The 24,126-nt window shown below is 46.8% G+C and overlaps 2 protein-coding genes across 2 annotated transcripts in view; both read left to right on the forward strand.

The window, feature by feature from the left end:
* Window positions 1-24,126, forward strand: part of LOC119566264 (maestro heat-like repeat-containing protein family member 1) — a 446,675-nt gene that overhangs the window by 73,812 nt on the left and 348,737 nt on the right. The window lies entirely within an intron of this gene.
* On the forward strand, window positions 7,593-24,094 carry LOC119566355 (up-regulator of cell proliferation-like). Its single transcript, XM_037899024.2, has 3 exons — window positions 7,593-9,296; window positions 11,015-11,086; window positions 18,664-24,094. Exons 2-3 carry the CDS (start codon window positions 11,026-11,028, stop codon window positions 23,391-23,393), a joined length of 4,791 nt encoding a protein of 1,596 aa, XP_037754952.1. The 5' UTR covers window positions 7,593-9,296; window positions 11,015-11,025; the 3' UTR covers window positions 23,394-24,094.

The following is a 24,126-nucleotide window of genomic DNA, read 5'->3' on the forward strand; positions in this document are numbered from 1 at the left end:
CTACACCATTGTCTCATCCACACATTGAGACCTTGCAGCTCTGCCTATCTAACTGGCCCTGCGCATGGAACTGGAAGCGTCTCAGAGAATGCTAACATGGAGGTCCTGGACTTGAGCTTTGCAAACGGGGACTGCTAACAGGGAGTTTCGAGAGGGAGTTTGGAAGGGGAGTGGGAAGGGGGCGAGGTACACTTGCCATTCTTTAAAACCTTTAAACTAAACTTTAATCAAAACTTCTTGTTTTAAACAAAAACCCTATCATTAACCTAGGTAGCTGTAGGAGAGAATGCAGGCAGAAGCCCAGCACCAGATTGGGGGCTATCCAGTTTATTGCGCTCAGTGCAGCATGTATGATTACCTGCCCTGTGGGTGGGTGGCATATGTGTGCATTTGGTGCAAGGAGCTTCTGGCCCTCAGAGACCGCGTACGGGCTTTGGAGGCCAGGGTGACAGAACTGGAGGAGCTAAGGGAGGCAGAGAGGTATGTTGAGGAGGCTTTCAAGGACACTGTAGATTTGTCCCACCTCCGGTCAGACAGCCCCAGCGCTGTTAAGGAGGATGGAAGGCCCAGAGAAGGAGAGCAGTCAACGGGAACAGAGGGAAACCTTCCCATAGTTGGGACCCTCCTTCCAGATGATGTTGGGGTAGCCTCTTGCACTGAGGTTACCTCTCCAGGGGAGGGAACTGCAGTCATTAGGAAAAGGCAGGTGTTAGTAATGGGAGATTTGATCATTAGAAACATAGATAGCTGGGTTTGTGATGACCGGGAGAACCGTATGGTGACTTGCCTGCCTGGTGCGAAGGTTGCGGATCTCTCGAGGCATCTAGATAGACTTATGTGTAGTGCTGGGGAGGAGCCGGTGGTCGTGGTACATGTAGGTACCAATGACATAGGGAAGGGTAGGAGAGACGTCCCGGAGGCCAAATTTAGGCTGCTAGGAAAGAGACTGAAATCCAGGACCTCTATGGTGGCATTCTCAGAAATGTTGCTTGTTCCATGCTCAGGGCCAGGTAGGCAGGCAGAGCTGCAGGGTCTCAATGCGTGGATGAGACGATGGTGTAGAGAGGAGGGGTTTAGATTTATTAGGAACTGGGGAAACTTTTGGGCTAAGGGGAGCCTATACTTAAAAAAAGGGGAGCTTAAAAAAGTTGCAGAGCAGTAAACAAAGAGATGGGGGAGGGGGGAAGCCGATGGCTGCAGAGGCGCACGTGGATCGGACAGAGACTTCTCTTCGAGGAGAGTCTATTGAGAGAGATTCTCTAGGTTTTAGTCAGGAGGAGAGGATGGAAGAGGATAAAGTATGGGCCAGTTCAGACGAGAAACATTCACATAAAAAAGGATCTGACACATCAGGAAAGGTCAGACAAATAAACAGTGACAAATGTTTAAAGTGCTTGTACACAAATGCTAGAAGTCTAAATCATAAGATGGGTGAACCAGAGTGCCTCGTGTTAAAGGAGAATATTGGTATAATAGCATCACAGAAACCTGGTGGAGTGAGGACAATCAATGGGACACAATCATTCCGGGGTACAAAATATATCGGGAGGACAGAACAGGTCGTGTGAGGGGGGGCCGGGGGTGAGTGGCACTATATATAAAAGAAAGTGTAGAATTAAATGAAATAAAAATCTTAGATTAATCCACATCTTCAATAAAATCTCTACGGATAGTAATTCCAGGCTCTAATAAGAATATAACAGTAGGGATCTATTATCTACCACCTGACCAGGACAGTGATAGTGATGATGAAATGCTAATGGAGATTAGAGAGGCTATCAAAACAAAGAACTCAATAATAGTGGGGGATTTCAGTTATCCCCATGTTGACTGGGTACATGTCACCTCAGGATGAAATGCAGAGACACAATTTCTCGGTACTTTAAATGACTGCCTCTTGGAGCAGCTGGTACAGGAACCCACAAGGGGAGGGGCAACTCTCGATTTAGTCCTGAGTGGAGCGCAGGATCTGGTCCAAGCGGTAACTATAACAGGACCGCTTGGAAATAATGACCATAATATAATAGCATTTAACATTCCTGTGGTGGGAAGAACACCTCAACAGCCCAGCACTGTGGCATTTAATTTCAGAAAGGGGAACTATGCAAAAATGAGGAGGTTAGTTAAACAGAAATTAAAAGGTACAGTGACTAGGGTGAAATCCCTGCAAGCTGCATGGACACTTTCAAAGACACCATAATAGAGGCTCAACTTAAATGTATACCCCAAATTAAACAGCACAGTAAAAGAACCACCGTAGCTTAACAACCATGTAGAAGAAGCAGTGAGAGATAAAAAGGCATCTTTTAAAAAGTGGAAGTCAAATCCTAGTGAGGTAAATAGAAAGGAGCATAAACACTGCCAAATTAAGTGTAAAAATGTAATAAGAAAAGCCAAAAAGGAGTTTGAAGAAAAGCTAGCCAAAAACTCAAAAGTTAATAACAAAATGTTTTTTAAGTACATCAGAAGCAGGAAGCCTGCTAAAAAACCAGTGGGGCCCCTGGACAATCGAGATACAAAAGGAACACTTAAGGACGATAAAGTCATTGCAGAGAAACAAAATGAATTCTTTGCTTCAGTCTTCACGGCTGAGGATGTTAGGGAGATTCCCAAACCTGAGCCGTCCTTTGTAGGTGACAAATCTGAGGAGTTGCCACAGATTGAAGTGTAACTAGAGGAGGTTTTGGAATTAATTGATAAACTTAACAATAACTAGTCACTGGGACCAGATGGTATTCACCCAAGTGTTCTGAAAGAACTCAGATGTGAAATTACGGAACTATTAACTATGGTTTGTAACCTGTCCTTTAAATCAGCTTCTGTACCCAATGACTGGAAGACAGGTAATGTAACACCAATATTTAAAAAGGGCTCTAGAGGTGATCCCGGCAATTACAGACCCAGTAAGTCTAACATCAGTACCGGGCAAATTAGTTGAAACAATAGTAAAGAATAAAATTGTCAGACACCTAGAAGAACATAAATTGTTGGGCAAAAGTCAACATGGTTTCTGTAAAGGGAGATCATGTCTTACTAATCTATTTGACAGGTTTCAGAGTAGCAGCCATGTTAGTCTGTATTCGCAAAAAGAAAAGGAGGACTTGTGGCACCTTAGAGACTAACCAATTTATTTGAGCATAAGTTCTTTGAAGGGGTCAACAAACATATTGACAAGGGGGATCCAGTGGACATAGTGTACTTAGATTTCCAGAAAGCCTTTGACAAGGTCCCTCACAAAGGCTCTTAAGTAAATTAAGTTGTCACTGGATAAGAGGGAAGATCCTTTCATGGACTGAGAACTGGTTAAAAGACAGGGAACAAAGGGTAGGAATAAATAGTAAATTTTCAGAATGGAGAGGGGTAACTAGTGGTGTTCCCCAAGGGTCAGTCTTAGGACCAATCCTATTCAACTTATTCATAAATGATCTGGAGAAAGGGGTAAACAGTGCGGTTGCAAAGTTTGCAGATGAGACTAAACTGCTCAAGATAGTTAAGACCAAAGCAGACTGTGAAGAACTTCAAAAAGATCTCACAAAACTAAGTGATTGGGCAACAAAATGGCAAATGAAATTTAATGTGGATAAATGGAAAGTAATGCACATTGGAAAAAATAACTCCAACTATACATACAATATGATGGGGGCTAATTTAGCTACAACTAATCAGGAGAAAGATCTTGGAGCCATCGTGGATAGTTCTCTGAAGATGTCCATGCAGTGTGCAGCGGCAGTCAAAAAAGCAAACGGGATGTTTGGAATCATTAAAAAAGGGATAGAGAATAAGACGGAGACTATCTTATTGACCTTACATAAATCCATGGTATGCCCACATCTTGAATACTGCATACAGATGTGGTCCCCTCCTCTCAAAAAAGATACACTGTGTGGTAAACCCAGGACAAACAGCTCCAAAGGGCCGGGTAGTAATTAGTCCCAGGGGATTAAAAGGCCCCTCCCTATCCACTGAGGAGAGATAATCAGGGGGCAATAAGGTTCAGCTGGAAAAGGGGTTGCTAGGGAACCAATTAGGTTCAGCTGACTCCAACTAGTTGGGACCTTTTTAAACCCTCCCCGGGGTGGAAGGAGAGGGGGAGTGAGGGGAACAGGAAAGTTGCCAGTAGGCTGTTTGCAGCAAGACACCAGACCTTCCCAGTAGGGAGGCTGCACTCGCTCCCCAGAAGGGAAAGGAAACAAGCACAAGGGACTGACTGAGGAGAGGAGTAGCAGGACCCTGTGCCACCTATAAGGATTTGCCTTGCCCCAAACCCAAGTCTAGAAAGGACTGAGCCTGCTGAAGCGAACAAGGTATTTTGCCACAACTGGCGTTAGAAAAGGTTCAGAGAAGGGCAACTAAAATGATAAGGGGTTTGGAATGGGTCCCATATGAGGAGAGATTAAAGGGGCTAGGACTTTTCAGCTTGGAAAAGAGGAGACTAAGGGGGGATATGATAGAGGTCTATAAAATCATGAGTGGTGTGGAGAAAGTGAATAAGGGGAAGTTATTTACTTGTTCCCACAGGGGCCACCAAATGAAATTAATGGGCAGCAGGTTTAAACAAATAAAAGGAAGTTCTTCTTCACACAGCACAGTCAACCTGTGGAACTCCTTGCCTGAGAAGGTTGTGAAGGCTAGGACTATAACAGGGTTTAAAAGAGAACTGGGTAAATACATGGAGGTTAAGTCCATTAATGGCTATTAGCCAGGATGTGTAAGGAATGGTGTCCCAAGCCTCTGTCTGTCAGAGGGTGGAGATGGATGGCAGGAGAGAGATCACTGATCATTACCTGTTAGGTTCGCTCCCACTGGGGCACCTGGCATTGGCCACTGTCGGTAGACAGGATACTGGGCTGGATGGACCTTTGGTCTGACTCAGTATGGCCATTCTTATGACTTCAATCTCTTACCTAGCAGCCTAAATTTGGCCTTCAGGACCTCTCTCCTATCCTTCCCTATGTCATTGGTACCTACATGTACCACAACCACTGGCTCCTCCCCAGCGCTACACATAAGTCTATCTAGATGTCTCGAGAATGAAATGTTCTGTCTGAACATTTAAATTCACTGCTGCAGTGGTTCTCCAGCTGTGGTCCAGATAACACTTGCTGGTGATCCATTTGTATGGTTTTACTCAATATTTCATTGTTTTGTGGTTTTGATGTGGGTGTTGTTTGTCCTTATCTACCTTAACTGTTTTGAATGATTTTTTTTGCATTTGAAAATCAGGAAAAAAATTGGAGACATAGAGAGTACATAGAGACTAGTTGTAAAGCATCCCCTTCCCCAAGTCTCACCCAAATACCCTCACCATTCCTGCTGCAAGTCCAGCTCTGACAACCCACGTGTGGTTTGTGAGATTTGTTCTCTCAACTGGCAAACCATCTGTGATTTGCCAGCCAGGGCTGCTGTCAGAGGAGCACAGGAGGTGGAAGCCATGTTCCTCAGAGCTACTCAGGAGCAACCTTCCCCTCCATGCCACCTGTGATATTTGGAGGGTACTGGTTTTTGCACATCTCTCAGCTGTCCACCTCTGATGGCAGAGTTCTTTGTGGCCTTTACCTTCACTGCAAGAGTTAGCTAGACTTCGTATACTCAAGTTACTGCACTTGAGCTAGCCTAGCTCCAGTGAGAGCAACCACACTTCAAAACAACACTGGAGTAACACAGAATGATTTGAGTAGCAGAGTGATTGGATTAGGTGCTGCTGAGAGGTAACACTGGATTATTAGCTGGAGCTTCAGTGGCATGCACACACACGCACAAGGTAGCTAACCTGAGTTTAATCTACACTTAACTACAGCTACAGAGATTCTTGTTTGTGGACAAGAGTCTAGTTGGGGTAACACGCAAGTTATTACTTAAACTAACTGTGCTGTGAAGACACACCCTGAGAACTGCACTGCTTTGACTGACAAGCAGCCCAGCTACATTCTTTGGAACAGTACGTAGATGGCTCCAAATGCTTTTATATATCAGTTTTCATTGACTGCTGCTCCTTCTACCCATCATTAACTGGCTGATTACTTGTAAGCATCCTACACGGAGCAAAAGTATAAAAAATGGTAAAAATGCCTGATTCTACATAGACTCATAGATTTCAAGGCTTGAAGGGACCATTATGATCATCTAGTCTGACCTCCTGCACATCGCGGGCCATAGAACCACACCCACCCCTTCCTGTAATAGACCCAGAACCTCTGGCTGAGTTACTGAAATCCTCAAATCTTGATTTGAAGACTTCAGACCAGCAAGTGACTCCAAGCTGCAGAGGAAGCAAAAAAAAAAAAAAAAAAAAAGGCCAGTTTCTCTCCCATATCATATTGGTGGCTCATAGTCATCCCGTGATCAACCCATACACCCAAGTCTTTCTCCTCCTCTGTCACTTTCAACGGATATGTCCCCTTCTTATAGCAAAAATTCTTGTTGTTAGTCCCTAAGTATATTACCTAGCACTTTTCACTATTAGATTTCATCCCATTTCTGTCACTCCAGTTTTCAAGGTCATCCAGATCTTGTATGATATTCCAGTCCTCCTCCGTATTGGCAATACCTCCCAACTGTGTGTCTTCTGCAAATTTAATTAGCACACTCCCACTTTTTGTGCCAAGTTCATTAATGAAAATGTTAAATAAGATTTGTCCCAAGACCAATCCCTGAGCAACTCCACTAGTAAACTCCCTGCAGCCTGACAGTTCACCTTCCAGTACAATCCATTGTAGTCTCCCCTTTAACTGGTTCCTTACCTACCTTTCAATTTTCATATTAATCCCCATCTTTTCCAATTGAACTAATAACTTCCCATGTGGAACTGTATCAAATGCCCAACTGAAATTCAGGCAGATTAGATCTACTGCATTTCTTTTGTCTAGAAAATCTGTTATCTTCTGGCATAGTCTTTCTTTTGCAAACCATGTTGTATTTTATCCCAATTACTGTTTGCCTCTATGTCTTTAACTATTCTTTCTTTCAAAATTTCTTCTAAGACCTTGCATACAGCTGAGGTTAAAATAAGAGGCCTGGATCACTTTTTTCCCCTTTCTTAAATATAGGTACTATATTTGCAATTCTCCAGTCATAGGGAAAATTGTTCCAGTGAGAATCTAGCAGCATAATTTTTCCCATGTGGAGGACAATCAGTGGATTATATTGGAATTGGAAAAGGTTCAGAAAAGGGCAACAAAAACTATTAGGGGTATGGAACAGCTTCCTTATGTGGAGAGATTAATAAGACTGGGACTTTTCAGCTTGGAAAAGAGATGGCTAAGGGGAGATATGATTGAGGTCTATAAAATCAGGACTGGTGTAGAGAAAGTAGACAAGGAAGTGTTGTTTACTACTTCTCATAACACAAGAACTAGGGGTCACCAAATGAAATGAATAGGCAGCAGGTTTAAAACAAATAAAAGGAAGTATTTCTTCACCCAACGCACAGTCAACCTGTGGAACTCCTTGCCAGAGGATGTTGTGAAGGCCAAGACCATAATAGGGTTCAAAAAAGAACTAGATAAATTCATGGAGGATAGGTCCATCAATGGCTATTAGCCAGGATGGGCAGGGAGGGTGTCCCTAGGCTGTCTTTGGCAGAAGCTGGGAATGACCGACAGGGGATTGATCACTTGATGATTACCTGGTCTGTTCATTCCATCTGGGGCACCTGGCACTGGCCACTGTCAGAAGACAGGATACTGGGCTAGATGGACCTTTGGTCTGGCCCAGTAAGGCCGTTCTTATGGATTCTTTCCTGTTCCGATTAGGATCCACTTAAGCCTCAGGTCCACACCCCATATCTTAGCTCCTGTCAGACAGCACAGCCTTCTGTTCTCTGGATCAGCTCCGGTGACAGGCCTGTCTATTCTTAGTAGGACGTTCCCGGTCACATAGACCTCTCTCTTCCTGGTGTTGGTTCAATTCTCCAGCCTTCCCCCTTGTGTTCCCTCTGGCTGCAAGTCTCCCTGCCTTCTGTTCTCACTTGCAATCTTTGGCAAGTCTTCCTCTCTCCTCCTGGGGCTCTGAACTCTGGCTACCTCCATTGACTCTTCTCCTCTTCTTGTGGGTGACTAGCTACTCTTCTCTTCTTCCTTGCCCATCCATCTTCTGTTACTGCCTGCCTCTCCCCTTTATCCAGCTCAGCAAACCTGTTCCTCGGCTCTATTTCTTGTTCGCTAGCCGGTCTTTTCCTCTGCCTTGTTTTCATAGTCACATGCTTCCACTGGCCACTCTCCTCATCCAGCAGCCTACATTCACAGCTCTTCAGTTTAGCTTGCATTGAGTCTTGAGTTTTCTCTTCAGCTTCCTCTCGCCTTCCTTCCATCCTCTGCTCAAATCCTCTTTGAAACTCAACCATGGCTTCTAAAAGCATCTCCAAACCTCTGATCCGCTCTTCAATCAAATCTAGCAGGCATAAAAAGGAAGCAGCTTTCAGGTACCCTCTTCAGAATGACATAAATCCTGCAGCTTCCACATCACTCATCTTCATTGTCTCGTCCATTCCTTGGGTCCCTACCATGGTTGCTTCTGTAGCTGTCATAGCCTTCCCTCCTCAGCACCAGTCAAAACAACAACACACACACACACACACACACACACACCCACCCCTTCCCGCAAACTCCCCTTACAAGCTCCCTCTCAAACTTCCCTGTTGTCAGCTCTGTTTTCTGCCTTCTGTGTTGCTGCTCATGTGCCGCTGGCTGCTTGGCTGCCTTTATAGGGTCCCTAATCAGGGATGCCTGGCCCCCTAATCAGGGCTCAGCTTTCATCAAAGGCTCTGCTTCTCTCACAACACACTGCCCGCTACCAGACTGCAAACTGAAAAAACATCCCTCTCTATTGCTAAAACCAGTTGCCGTGTATTGGTGCTGATCTATGGTTTTAATTTTCCTAGTAGAGACAAGGCCCAAGGGAAGATTTAACCAGCAGCAAATGCATTTGTTACAAAGATGAGGTTAGCATCTAGCAACATTTCAAACAGAGAAACAAAACGAAAGCATCACTAAGACCAAAACCAGCCAGGAACAGGTGGGAATTTTTCTGGCAGGGAGACTTGAAAACGCCTAGTATTTTTGCATACTGTCTCTTCTCCAAGTGTTTATCCAGTCCTAATTTTCTATGACCCAGGTGATGGGGCTCTCAACCTTCCCCCTAGGAAGATGATTCCACGGCTTCATAGGTCTCACTGTCAGGAAGTTTTTCTGGATATTGAGCCTAATCTTTTCTTTCATTAAATTTCATCCTGTTTCTCCTAGTTGTTTCCCAGGGCTCTAAGGGAGACACCAGAGAAGAGCTGGAGGAGAGGACAGAAGGTGAGCCACCAGGGGAATGGCGAAGGGAAAAGGGAGGAGCAGCAGCACTCACCAATGGATGGGGAAAAGAGGCAGGATGAGAGGATGGGCTGTGGAAATAAGACATGATGTCATAAATATAAAGGGAAGGGTAACCACCTTTCTGTGTTTATAGTGCTATAAAATCCCTCCTGGCCAGAGGTAAAACCCTTTCACCTGTATAGGGTTAAGAAGCCAGGATAACCTCACTGGCACCTGACCAAATGACCAATGAGGAGACAAGATACTTTCAAAGCTGGAGGGGGGAGGAACAAAGGGTCTGTCTGTCTGTGTGATGCTTTTGCTGGGAACAGAACAGGAATGGAGTATTAGAACTTGTTAGTAAGTAATTTAGCTAGAAATGCGTTAGATTTCCTTTTGTTTAAATGGCTGGTAAATAAGCTGTGCTGAATGGCATGTATATTCCTGTTTTGGTGTCTTTTTGTAACTAAAGGTTTTGCCTAGAGGGATTCTCTATGTTTTGAATCTGATTACCCTGTAAGGTATTTCCCATCCTGATTTTACAGAGGTGATTCTTTTACTTTTTCTTTCATTAAAATTCTTCTTTTAAGATCCTGATTGCTTTTTCATTGTTCTTAAGATCCAAGGGTTTGGGTCTGTGTTCACCTATGCAAATTGGTGAGGATTTTTATCAAGCCTTCCCCAGGAAAGGGGGTGTAGGGCTTGGGGAGATATTTTGGGGGGTAGACGTCTCCAAGTGGGCTCTTTCCCTGTTCTTTGTTTAACACACTTGATGGTGGCAGCAGAGGGTTCAAGGACAAGGCAAAGTTTGTCCCTTGAGAAAGTTTTTAACCTAAGCTGGTAAGAATAAGCTTAGGGGATCTTTCTTGCAGGTTCCCACATCTGTACCCTAGAGTTCAGAGTGGGGAAAGAACCTTGACACATGAGTAGCTTGTTTTCCCCCATACTCTGTCCCTTGGTAGAGCTCTCCATATGGCTATTCTCAGGGCCGGTACAAGCACTTCTTGGGCCATCTACAGACTCATTTGACTGGAGCCCTCCACCTCTGATTAGTGAGACTGGCTCAGGGAGTGCAGAGTGGAGTGAGTAAGACTCGCTGGGGTGAAGTATCACAGAACTGTAATATCTGCTGCACAGTGCTCAGGTGTCTAGTCACTCCCTCCTTATATAGTCTGCTCATGGTTGGAACAGCCATCAGAGAGATCCAATTGAAGACCCTGTGTCTGAATTGGCCCTGAATGTAAATCCCTGCACGGTTACAGATCTGAGACTTTCCTCTAACTGCACTTAACTTAACTTACCAGGTCTAATAAAGAGTAACTCTGAGTGCAAACACCAAAATTAAAAAATCAAAATCCACAATTAAAATGTAATACCTTGTGACACCTTCACAAAAGAAAAAGGTAGAAATCAAGTTAATTTCTGGCCTCACAGGTCACCTATCTTTCTTGAAACCCAATGAAGAATTCTGGAACCTCGCTACAGAATTAGAACATTTAATCTACAATACATAACAGCAAACTGCATTTTGCCTTCCTGTTCCCTGTGGTTAGCATTTCCTGCAGTGTTTGAATTTTCATTGGCTTTATTTTTACTGTAGAAAAAGCTTCTTGGGGCATCTTCATCATTTTGAAAGGAGATTATATAACTATTAAGAATACAGAAACATCAAAAAAGTCTTTAAGAATCTGAGAGTTTTAATGCGGTTTCCTTTCTAGGATCTTCAAGTATGGAGAATGAACCCAAGAATTTAGGAGGCACTGTATTCTCAGAAAAAGAAAATGTTGAAGGTACTATCTCCTCCTTAATGTGTTACTACAATTGTGTACCAGATAATGCTGGTCCTTTGAGGGTAGGCTCAACCCAGTGTGATGGCTTCCCCATCCCAGGGTGCCACCTGGAACTGGGGTACCACTGAGCCCCCTGACCCACCACACTGGGCTTCTCTCACACTGTACTCCTGTGACCAGCTGCAAAGCCCTCCAGCCTGAACTTTCCCCAGCATACATGCAGGTAGGGACACATCCAGCTGTAGTTATATTCAGGCTCTCTGACCAGCCCCTGTATAGGAAGGCTACAGTTAGGGCAACTCCCAGCTCCTCAGGCATGCACCCCCTCTGGAGTATAAACCCAAAATTTTACTGTCTTGAGCTGCACAGGGAACTGTACAGCGTAAGCTCATAAAATTCAGCCCCTCACTCAATGTGGAGAGGAATACACAAAAGCCTTTTGCCCCTGAGCTAAGATTCCCATACACCCTGTCATAAAGGGAAGGGTAAACCCCTTTAAAATCCCTCCTGGCCGGAGGAAAAATCCTCTCACCTGTAAAGGATTAAGAAGCTAAAGGTAACCTCGCTGGCACCTGACCAAAATGACCAATGGGGAGACAAGATACTTTCAAAAGCTGGGAGGAGGGAGAAAAACAAAGGGTCTGTGTCTGTCTGTATGATGCTTTTGCCGGGGACAGAACAGGAATGGAGTCTTAGAACTTAGTAAGTAATCTAGCTAGGTATGTGTTAGATTATGATTTCTTGAAATGGCTGAGAAAATAGCTGTGCTGAATAGAATGAATATTCCTGTCTGTGTGTCTTTTTTGTAACTTAAGGTTTTGCCTAGTGGGATTCTCTATGTTTTGAATCTAATTACCCTGTAAGGTATCTACCATCGTGATTTTACAGAGGTGATTCCTTTTTACTTCTATTAAAAGTCTTCTTGTAAGGAAACTGAATGTTTTTTTTCATTGTCCTAAGGTCCAAGGGTTTGGGTCTGTGGTCACCTATGCAAATTGGTGAGGATTTTTACCAAACCTTCCCCAGGAAGTGGGGTGCAAGGGTTGGGAGGATTTTGGGGGGAAAGATGTGTCCAAACTATGTTTTCTCAGGAACCCAGATAAAGTTTGGTGGTGGCAGTGGAAGTCTAAGGGCAAAAGGGTAAAATAGTTTATACCTTGGGGAAGTTTTAACCTAAGCTGGTAAAAGTAAGCTTAGGAGGTTTTCATGCAGGTCCCCACATCTGTACCCTAGAGTTCAGAATGGGGAAGGAACCTTGACACACCCACTCAACTCCCTGGTTTAGATAAACCAAAAACAAGTTTATTAACCACAAAAGATAGATTTTAAGTGAGTATAAGGGATAGCAAACAGATCAAAGCAGATTACCTAGCAAATAAACTAAACACACAAACTAAACTTCTTATACTAAATATACTGGATATGAATTAGCAGATTCTCACCCTAAGAGATGATACAAGCAAGCTGAAGATTCTTAAGGGGCAAGCTGCACTTGCTTTACATCTTAGAACCCCCCAGGTGTTTCCTTCACAGGCTAGAAATCCCTTTAGCCTGGGTCCTGCGCTTCCCCCAGTTCAGTCTTTGTTTTTGGGTGTTTCCAAGACTCTTCTTGGGTGGGGAGTGAAGAACCCTTATGATGTCACTCCCCATCTTATATAGCTTTTTCGTATGGCAGGACAGTGGCGGATTTAGAGTTAGTGGAGCCCTGTGCTCAGCTTCATTTTTGGGCCCCCCCCTTGGGACCCAGCCAAGAAAAAGAACATTCTCTCTTATCTCCCCCCCCGCCCGGCCCCGCTGTTCATTCTTTTGTTCTTCATTGTCCTCCTATAAGAAATAGGAAGAAAATGAAAATAAAGTGAGGTACCTAGATTGTTTTTGTAGTCTAACTTATTTTTCCACAGACCACTTGAAAATTGCTGAGGGTCTCAATGGATCACTTAATGATCTTTCCAAATATTGTTTGTACCATTAGCTAACTATTGTAAAGTGCTTTGGATAAGAGTGCTTATTAAAAAAAATGTAAAAAAAGTTGGGGTGCAGGGTCTGTCCAGGAGTTAGGATGTGGGAGGGGGCTCAGAGCTGGGGCAGGGGGTTGGGGTGTTGAGCGCTTACCTGGGGCAGCTCCCGTTTGGTGCAAGGGGTGCAGGTGGGGATGTGGGGCGGGGGTGAAGGAGCTCCTGTTTGGTGCTCAGGGTGAGAGTGGGATGTGGGGAGGTGCAAGAGTCAGGGCTGGGGTTGTGTGAGGGGGTGCGGGAGTCAGGGAGGGCAGGGGGGCTGGGCGGTGTGAGGGGGTGCAGGAGTCAGGGAGGGCAGGGGGCTGGGCGGTGTGAGGGGGTGCAGGAGTCAGGGAGGGCAGGGGGCTGGGCGGTGTCAGGGGGTGCAGGAGTCAGGGAGGGCAGGGGGCTGGGCGGTGTCAGGGGGTGCAGGAGTCAGGGAGGGCAGGGGGCTGGGCGGTGTCAGGGGGTGCAGGAGTCAGGGAGGGCAGGGGGCTGGGCGGTGTGAGGGGGTGCAGGAGTCAGGGAGGGCAGGGAGCTGGGCGGTGTCAGGGGGTGCAGGAGTCAGGGAGGGCAGGGGGCTGGGCGGTGTGAGGGGGTGCAGGAGTCAGGGAGGGCAGGGAGCTGGGCGGTGTCAGGGGGTGCAGGAGTCAGGGAGGGCAGGGGGCTGGGCAGTGTCAGGGGGTGCAGGAGTCAGGGAGGGCAGGGGGCTGGGCGGTGTCAGGGGGTGCAGGAGTCAGGGAGGGCAGGGGGCTGGGCGGTGTCAGGGGGTGCAGGAGTCAGGGAGGGCAGGGGGCTGGGCGGTGTCAGGGGGTGCAGGAGTCAGGGAGGGCAGGGGGCTGGGCGGTGTCAGGGGGTGCAGGAGACAGGGAGGGCAGGGGGCTGGGCGGTGTCAGGGGGTGCAGGAGTCAGGGAGGGCAGGGGGCTGGGCGGTGTCAGGGGGTGCAGGAGTCAGGGAGGGCAGGGGGCTGGGCGGTGTCAGGGGGTGCAGGAGTCAGGGAGGGCAGGGGCTGGGCGGTGTCAGGGGGTGCAGGAGTCAGGGAGGGCAGGGGGCTCCATGTGTGTGAAGGGGGTGAATAAATTGGGGCTGGGGGCGTATGTGTAGAGGGAGCACAGGGGCCCCGCCTCTGCTCCATCCTGCCCAGATTCCACCCCTTCACCAAGTCCCTGCCCCCAAGTGCGCTGCAGCCCTGCTCCTCCCTCTTCCTCCCGGAGCATCCTGAGTGCTGGCAAACAGCTGTTTGGAGGCAGGGGAAGTGCTGGGAGGGTGGGGGAGGAGAGGGGATGTGGCACGCTCGGGGAGGGGGGAGCTTGGCTGCCAGTGGGGGCAGGCAGAGCCTGCAGCAGGAGCCCCAGGAGCCAGCAGGACCAAGCTTCTGCCCCTGCAGCTGCCCAGCCCTGGGGCCCCCTGTCGTTGGGGGGGGGGTCCTGTGCCAGGACACCCTGTGTTTTATGGTAAATCCTCCTCTGGGCGAGGGGCAAGAGCACAGCAGGGCATGGGCGGGGAGGATTGGTCCCCAGCTGGAGCAAGGCAGGGACCGGGGGGCAAAAGCACAGCGGGGCAGGAGCTAGGGTTGGTCCCTGGAGCAAGGGAGGGGCCAGGGGTAAACCGCAAGCACAGCAGAGCTGGGGAGGGGGTAAACAGGATCCCACCCGCACACCTACCCGCATAGAGTGGGTACCTACTTTCTCCCTGGTCTTAGCCCCTCACCCTTCCTCTGCTGCAGAGCAGCTGAGCGGCAAGCAGGGACTCCATCCCCTCCACTCCACTCCGGGCGGTTGGTTGACAGCCCCTGGCTTTGGGGTTCCTGAGCCCAGGGGAGCCTGAAGCGGCAGACTGTCCATCACCGGCAACCCGGAGGAGCGGCAAGGCATGTGGGGTGGAGACGAAAGGAGCCCTCAGCCGGACAGCTGAGAGGAGGAGCGATGGGCGGGAGCGGGGGGGGAGAAGCCCAGGGTCCGGGTCGTCCGGGGAAGGGGCTGGAGAGGAGATCCAGCACTGCGGCTGCTGGACTGGAGCAGAGGTGGAGTGCCGGGCCCGGGGGGGCCCCTGCTGTGCATGGGCCCGGTGCCAGGGTGCCTTTGGCACCGTTATAAATCCAGTACTGCCCCCCACCAGTGACAGCAGTCTGCCTGCCGCTGTGTTCCTAGAGCCGGGCAGAACAGGAGCATTCCAATGATTTGTTCTTTGTTCCCCAAAGAGAGCAGCACGCTCAGCTGTCAGATACTTCCCAGAGCTTTGAAAGGGGCAGGACACATGCCTGCAGGGCAGCAGAAATCAAAACACTGAACAGAGCGATCAGAACGGGCATTGTGGGATACTGGCGGAAGCCAGTTCTGTCCACAAAACAAACAGCAGTGTCTACGCTGGCTCGTTGTCAACAATAAAGGGAGGGGGAAAGAAAAAACTCTCTCTCAGGGTGGAAGTTTTTTGTTGCCGAAACCAGACGTTTTTCCCAGCAAAAGTCGCATTGCAGTGTGAACGCTCTCACTGTTTTGTCGCCAAAAGGCAGTTTTTGGCGACAAAACTTAGTAGGGTAGACAAGGCCTGAGCCTTGCTGGGGTGAAGTATCACGGAACTGTTGCAGCTGGAGGAGACTCCTAGAGGTGGAGGTGGGTTCGATCCCCCCAGTGCTGCTGGGAGCGCGCCAGCCAGGGGCTCCTAGCTGCAAGTCACAGTCAGTAGAGGATTAACACGTGGGCCCATGGGGCCCATGCCCAGAGGCCCTGGCCAATTTGAAAAATGAGTGCCCTGAGCCTTGGAAGGAGCCACAGGGTGGAAGCCCTGAGCCCCAGCAGGAGCTGCAGATGGGGCAGCAGCCCCAAGCCTGGGGGTTCTCAGCTAGACATTGCCCCACCTTTCTAGCCAGTGGAGTCTGATCTGGTAGCATTCTCGAGCATGCCTGCTGGCTCAAGCCTTGCACAAAAGACAGCCCAGGGCAACCAGATTGGTGATCTTTTGAGCTGGATGGAATATGCATCCCCCAGAATACTCAATAGCCTTTTGGTTAGGGCAATTGCCTGTGATGTGGGAAGCCCGTTTTCAAAAACCCAGTCTGGCTGATTTGAAGGAGGGACTTGAACTTGGATCTCCCACACTCCAGCAGGCTTTTGGCTATAATGGGGTGGGGTCTCTCAGTGGATGACCTAGTTTAGGAGCATAACTTCAGGAGAGGGTTTACAGCTGAGAATCCTGAGCAGATATAGGCATCTCTCTCTGGCCCAGAGTTAAGTATCTAATTACCTTTGAGGGGCAGGGCTTAGGTCCCACCCTTTTCATCAGTATTTCATTTTGGTTCCTGGCTCAGCATGCTGGCTTCTGTGAATCCCATTTCTAGGTGTCTACTCTCCCCATGCATTATATAGGGAGCCTGGGATCCTAGCTCTGGACTGAGGAGTCCAGTGGGCAGCAGGGCACTTAAAAATTATGCGTTGCAATGCTGAGTGTTGCAACGCCTAAAGTCCCTTTGTGGATAACACGCATTGAACAGTGAATTACCATTCCCCACACACATACACATCTATTGGGGTTGGTCCTGCTTTGAGCAGGGGGTTGGACTAGATGACCTCCTGAGGTCTCTTCCAACCCTAATCGTCTGTGATTCTATGATTTAGCCCCCCACTGTCTGTAGTTGGAATGGCCATCAGAGATATACAATTAAGGAGACTCTGCTACTGCAGACCACAAATGCCCTGCATACTTACAGAGCTGAGGCTCTCCACTGACACTCCTCTGACTAACTGCATCTTAGCATGACTCTGAAGTTTCAGACCTAGCAAGGAGTAACAGTGAGTGCAAAGACCAGCCAACTAAAAACCAGAATCCAACAATAAAATATAATGCCATGTAACACCTTCTCTAAAAAAAACGATACAAATCAAGTTAATTTCTGGCCTCACAAATGACCCATCTGTCTTGAGAGAAAACCCAGTTAACAATGTGAGAACCTCTCTACAATTTTACCCCTTCTCCTTGCACCCCTGTCCCCACATTTGCTTCCTGATTGGATTGATGTCCCAATAAAATCACCTAACCAGCTAATCAGTTTGGGGCTTTTCCTCTCCTTCAATAAATACATTCTGCTCCTCTCAGTAGCTCCTAATGCTGTAACTCCTATCATTGCTCCTAGTGAAAATGAGCAGACAGTTACCACTCTGCTTTCTCACGCCCTACTCCCACCTGGGAAAAATAAAGAGCTGAGAAATCCATGTGCCCTGCTCCCCACCTCCCTGTCACAGGCCTCCCTGCCGCTCTTTTCACTGCTCACTCACCTCACTGTGTCATGGGCCTACTGCTTCTTGGTCACAGGTCCCTACCAGGAAAGTGACACCTTGGACAATTCCTCATTCGCTCTACCTCGTCTTCCTGCAATTTGGGCCCCGCATGCTGCTCCTGAGGTGGGGATGGAGCTTTGCACGGGGGCTGTACCTGCACTCACACTCTAGGATTACTCTGATTCTGTGCCAAGAGGATTGAAAAGGCAGCGTGTATGCATGTTCTGACCTCAGCAACGCTCTCTACTTTCAGTGGAGAGAGGAGCTCTTTTAGGGCCTGTCTACACTGGAGCTCGAAGTGCGATTTCCAGCTTGGGCAGACATACCCGCGCTAGCTTTGATCAAGCGAGCACACTAAAGGTAGACGCTAGCTGCGGTGGTGTGGGCTAGCTTCCTGAGCACGTACACAGAATCTCAGATGGGATTGTACGCGGGCATCCCACGACCCCTGCCACTGTGGCTACACTTGTATTTTTATCACGCTAGATCAAACAAAGCTAGCATGCCTATGTCTATTCCAGCTTGAAATTACACCTCCAGCTCCAGTCTGCATCTACCAATAAGGGATGAGGGCACCAGTCCCACCAGCCCCTCCCTCCAGAGACTGCCCTCTACCGTGATGCTGCAAAGAAGGTGGGGGGAGCACTGCCAGACTCTCCTTCCGCCCCTTCCCGACCCCCCACTGTTCCCTCATATGGCTGCTGGAGAGAAGGGAGAAAAGAACAGTATATGCTGTAAAGCAGTGGTTCTCAACCAGGGGTCTGGGGCCCCCTAGGGGGCCTTGAGCAGGTTTCAGGGGGGCCTCCAAGCAGGGCCAGCATTAGACTCGCTGGGGCCCAGGGCAGAAAGCTGAAGCTCCACCGCATGGGGCTGAAGCCCAGCTCCTTGAGCCCTGCCACCCGGGGCTGAAGCTGGAGCCTGAGCAATGTAACTTCGTGGGGGTCCCTGTGGTGTGGGGCCCCAGGCAATTGCCCTGCTTGCTACCCCCTAATGCTGCCCCCAGCTTTTATATGCAGAAAACCAGTTATTGTGGCAGAGGTGGGCTGTGGTGTTTTTATAGCATGTTGAGGAGGGCCTCAGAAAGAAAAAGGTTGAGAACCCCTGCTATAAAGGTTAGTTAAAGAAATAGAAGAGGGGGATTAGTTTATTAGCTTTAACTCCATTAGCCCCTAATTTCTAGCCACCAATGGAATTTTCCTTTTAAATTATTAAGATTTTACATCATTAACTCCATCTCTAAAAATGTTCTGTCTGGGAACATCTAACTTCCGAAAGTCGTGAGAATCCTATTTTCATTTTGTTTTACAGAGAAAAATAAAGCTTTTCAAGGACTCCTTTCTCAGCTAAACCTGCAGGAATACCAAAGCACAAAACTCAGGCTGCAGAATGTCCTGGAAATTAGCTCAGAAAGTATAGAAAACTGGACTCCTCAGATGTTAGGGGATTTACCGTGGCATTTCCTGAGGAAACTAATGACTCTGAATGGGACAGCCAGAAACACAAGCCTTGTGCATAGGGCATATGATGATGAAGGAGGCAGTGAGGAGGCACAGATTGCAGGTGGAGATGTTTTTAGTTTTAGTGACACTGACATCAGAGAGTCTCTACATCCCCTCGATGTTCTCTGTGCCGTTCTGCTTTGCTCCGACAGTTTCCTACAGCAGGAGATCCTGTCCAAAATGTCCATGTGCCAGTTTGCCCTCCCTCTGCTGCTACCTCCCATCAACACCCCCAAGTGCACCCTACTGCTGTGGGCCATGAGGGACATTGTGAGGAAGTGGAGGCCGCACTCCCTGGCAGAGAGCAGAGGGTTCAGAGAGGAGAGCCTGGTGCTCACCAAAATGCCAACCATTTCCTTTGTGCGGATGGGGAACTGCAGCTTCTCCAAGTCCAAACTCCTCAATGAGGTTCTCAGCCCCTCCCAGCAGCACCACGATTTCTTTATCCATCAGGACATGGACTCTGGGAATGTCCCTCGGGAAATCGCAGATGGGCTGGTTGAGATTTCCTGGTATTTCCCTGCTGGGAGGGAGAATTCAGATCTTTTCCCAGAACCCGTTGCAGCTACAAATCTGCGTGGAGACATTGAATCTCACTGGCTGCAGTTCAGCTTTTTAACAGAGGTCTCCTCAGCAGTGTTCATAGTTACTGAGAGCATCAGTGAGAGACAATACACGCTGTTATCATCCCTGCAGGGATCAGCCACTAAATACTACTTTATCCTCAACTGCAAGAATGGAAATCCCAAGGAAACATTGGGATTCCTTAATAAGTTGGCTCCAGTGCTGAATCTGAGCAACTCACAACTGCTGAAGAAAGACAGCACCACAAATAATGCAGGATTTGTTCAAAAACTGAAATATACAATAAAAAGCATAACAAGTTCACCTCCCGAGAGAATGAATTTGGAAGCCATGGCTGTGACTGCACGTGAACTAGGAATCCAGGTAGATGAGGACCGTAAGGAATGCCAGAGTGCAAGCAAGCGGGCGAGAGAAATCACTGTGGAAATAAAAGATGTGGTAAAGTACAAGAGGGAAATGCTGAGACTGCAGGGGGATCTCTGGGAAAAACTGGCTAAAGTGGAAAAAGAACTGTGCAGAATGAAAAGGCAAGGGGAGACTGCCACTGAAGACTATAAATGTCAACTGAGAGAGAAACGGTTGGAATTACGTAGACAGCAGAATCAATGTGACCTTACTGATGGATTGATTAAATTTATTAATGGAATAGAACAATTGCCTTTAATGGAGAAACATTACTTCCTGAAATGGATGAAGTTTAGCCTGGATCACATTGCTCGAGATAATCTTTTTAAACTACGGGATCAATATCAAGGGAAAAGTAAAATGGCAGGAGATGACCCACAAGCACTAACTGTGCTGGATAAATTAATATCTACCACTTCCTTAGGGGTTGAGCATTTCATGCGTGAGTTGGGGCAGTTCTATGAAGCTGAATGCTCAATGGTTAAAGAAGGAGACAAGGCAGAATGCCAAAGACATTTCATCCATCTCCCAGGCATAGCAGCTGACCTGATGCTGGAAGGGTTTCCTATGGAACTGATAGATGGAGATTCATCCAACATCCCACTGCAGTGGGTGACAGATGTTGTGACTGAGCTCCATGCCAAGCTGGGGGGAAGGTCCAGAATGGTGGTTCTGACGGTGCTGGGAGTACAGAGCACTGGGAAATCCACCCTCCTCAACACCATGTTCGGCCTGCAGTTTGCAGTGAGCAGCGGTCGATGTACGCGAGGAGCCTTCATGATGCTCATTAAAGTGGCAGAGAACTTTCAGCAGGAACTGGGCTGTGACTTCATCCTGGTGATAGACACAGAAGGCTTGAAAGCCCCTGAACTGGCCCTGCTGGAGGATAGTTATCAACATGACAATGAGCTGGCCACACTGGTGATTGGGTTAAGTGACATAACCATCGTTAACATGGCCATGGAGAATGCCACTGAAATGAAGGATATTCTGCAAATTGCGGTCCATGCCTTTCTCAGAATGGAGGAAATAGGGCAAAAAGCCAACTGCCAATTCGTGCATCAGAATGTCAGTGATGTGTCTGCGCATGAACAAAACATGAGGGACAGGAAGCACCTCCTAGAGCAGCTGAATGAAATGACCAAAGCTGCAGCTAGGATGGAAAAACAATGTAAAAAAGTGAAATTTTCATGTATTATGGACTATGATGCAGAGAAACACAACTGGTACATCCCTGGGCTGTGGCATGGAGTCCCTCCCATGGCTCCAGTGAACATGGGATACAGTGAGAGGGTGTGTGAGCTAAAGAAATACCTGCTTGATTTTATAAAGAAACAGTCACGTAATAGAGCCCCTAAGGACATTCCCCAGTTTGTCAAATGGGTGGAGAGCCTGTGGAATGCTGTAAAACACGAGAACTTCATCTTCAGTTTCAGAAACAGCCTTGTAGCTGAAGCCTATAACCAGCTGTCTGTGAAGTATTCCGAGTGGGAGTGGCATTTCCGCAAAGAGATACATCTCTGGGTATCTGAAAAGGAAACTGTCATTCAGAATCAGACATCAGAGAAACTACAGGCTAGTGCCTTATCCATGTTGAAAAATGAGGCACAGGAAAAACTGCAGCACGAGAAACAAAAAGTTTTGGATAATTTACAAGATTATTTTGAAAGTGGAGTTTCGAATCTGCACCTGATAGAAAAGTACAGAGAAGATTTTATCAGGAGTGCAAACAGCCTCAAAAACGAACTTGAGAGCTACTGCGAGCACAAGTGCGAGGTAGCAATTCGAATTCGAAAAGGCCAGCACAAGACAGAAAACATCCAGACCTCATACATGCAGATAATTGAAGGGAAAGTTGACAGGGTCTTGGATGAATGTAGGAATAAAAAACATAAACTAGAGCATGAGGAACTGAAATCAGAATTTGAAAACATGTGGAGAGAAACACTGTCAGAGTTGAAGTTCAGCAGCTTACAGAAACGTGAAGTTTATCGAGAGATGGAGTCCCAGTTGAGAAAGGACCTGGCAAATCGAGGGAGTGCCGTCAGGCAGAAGCTACAGGAATCAGGTAGTTTGTTGTTTTATGGAATTGACGATTTCGGAATGAAAAAGGAGTACATAGATACAGCATGGATCAAAACTATGAAACAACTGTTGTCCACAGGGGAATGTGAAACAACTGTTCACACAGAAGAACTTGCTAAATCCTTAATAGATGAGGGTAACAGATACTCGGAAGAAAAGGTAAATTCCAAAGTGGACTACGATGAAATCCATTGCAGAGAACTGCTGAACATGATCAACGAGAGGCTCCAACAGGAGGATGTTAAAAAACTTGGCACTACTGCTTGCTTTGAAGTTGACCTGAAAATTCATATTTTGGGGAAGGCAGCTTGGAGATTTCAGAAGATGCATGAACATTTTATCCAACAAAATGATCCTCAGTGTCATCTAGAGAAGCTGAAACCTCAGTATTTCTCCACCTTTACTGACCTGTATTTGGAAAAAGATGAGAACCAAACAAGGGCCAGGGATTTCTGTTATCAGTGTCTCAAACCTGCCTTGGTGGATTATATCAACAAAAGGCTAGGAATAGAGATAGTAGATGACATTCTCAACAAGGCAGAGTCCATTGAATATGGCAGCCGGACCTTTTTCCAGTTCACTGTACAGAAAAAGCTTCTGGAGGAGATGAACTTTGATAACTATGTGAAATATATTAAAAACTATGAAGAATTTGTCAAAACCTGGATTCAGAGACGGATGATGGATCATTACAGGGAGACTAAGCGTCTGGGAGAGCTGGAGAAAAAGATTCTATCTACAATAGTAAAGAAAGTGAGGGAAGTTCTGGAAAGCTCCAGAAATGAAAAAAATACCCCAGTCTTAGCATTTTTAAACCACTTTTGTGAAGCGCTGCAGCAGGACCTAGTCATTTCCAAGGACAACTTACTTGGGATACGGTTTAAAAACACAGCGAAAACAGGCCAGTTTTGTGCTAATATTCAAACTTTCCTTCTGGATCTGGAACAAGAAATCTTACTCCAATTTGGTGGTTTGGATATTCAGACCAAACTCTCCCATCTGTCATTAAAACCCCAGGATGAGATCTTCAAGCGAGTGTTTGGCTGTGGGAAGCAGTGTCCATTTTGTAAAGTCCCCTGTGAAGCAGGAGGCAGTGACCACAAGGAGCATTTTGCATCTGTGCATCGGCCACAAGGATTAGGCGGTTACAGGTATCTTGATACACAAAAACTTGTCTATGATATATGCTCATCTGAAGTGGTTTCTGAGAACTCATTCCGAAATTCAGACACAAAAGGGAAACGTCATCCCTACAAAGATTATCGCATCTATTACCCAGACTGGCGCATTCAGCCAGATCCCAGCATTGAGGCTTCTGATTACTGGAAGTTTATTTTTCAGAAGTTCAGTCACCAGTTAGCTAACAGTTATAATGCTAACCCAGCAGATCTCCCAAGAGACTGGGGAAAAATAACTGAAACTCGGGCACAGGAAGGCCTAAAAGAAGTCTTTAACATGAAATAAAAACATGGTGAGAGCCTGTTGAAATGGAATATACATATGTTTAAATATTTGAAACTTTCCTTAATTTTAAAAAATGGCATATTAAAAAATATTCTGTATTGTATTTTTTAAGTCTCAGAACCTCATGTTCACTTCACAGCTTCTAAGTAGAGCTGACAGGTTTCTGATTTTTCATGTCACATGACAACTTATGATACGATTATAGAGTGACTGCTATACAATTACTGCTAGGAACATAAGAACTGCCACACTTGACCAGAGCAGAGTGGACCATTTAGTCTACTATCCTGTCTCCGAGAGCGGTCAACACCAGATACTCCATAAGAAGATTCAAGGAACCCTGAATGGACAGTTGTGGAACAACAGAAATTTCTTCCTAACAAATTATTAGATTTCAAGGGAGGCCAGCAGCAACCACAATAATCATCTGCTAGTCTGGCTTTCAGCATAACACCTGGCCAGAGAATTCCGTCCAATAATTCCTGCTGCGGAAGAAATTATTCATCCATAATTGGTAAGAAGCAGCTCATTATCAAACCAAGTAATTTGTGGTTGAACCAAGAAGAGCAGATATTTTAGAAGGAAACCCTAAATAATGATGAATTTACCAATGCACTTTGGAAGCTGTTCCAGGTCAGTTACTCTGACTGTAAAAGCTGAATTTTATTTTCAATTAAAAATAAATTTAACTTCAATTTCCAGACATTGGATCTTGTTCTACATTTGTTTGCTA

The sequence above is a fragment of the Chelonia mydas genome, chromosome 6 (assembly GCF_015237465.2).
Source record: "Chelonia mydas isolate rCheMyd1 chromosome 6, rCheMyd1.pri.v2, whole genome shotgun sequence".
NCBI classification, from domain to species: Eukaryota; Metazoa; Chordata; order Testudines; family Cheloniidae; genus Chelonia; species Chelonia mydas.

Coding starts and splice junctions, on each gene's coding strand:
- LOC119566355 (XM_037899024.2), top strand. CDS start 11,026: ATGGAGAATGAACCCAAGAATTTAGGAGGCACTGTATTCTCAGAAAAA. Junction 11,087..18,663: donor AGAAAAAGAAAATGTTGAAG/GTACTATCTCCT, acceptor TTTGTTTTACAG/AGAAAAATAAAGCTTTTCAA.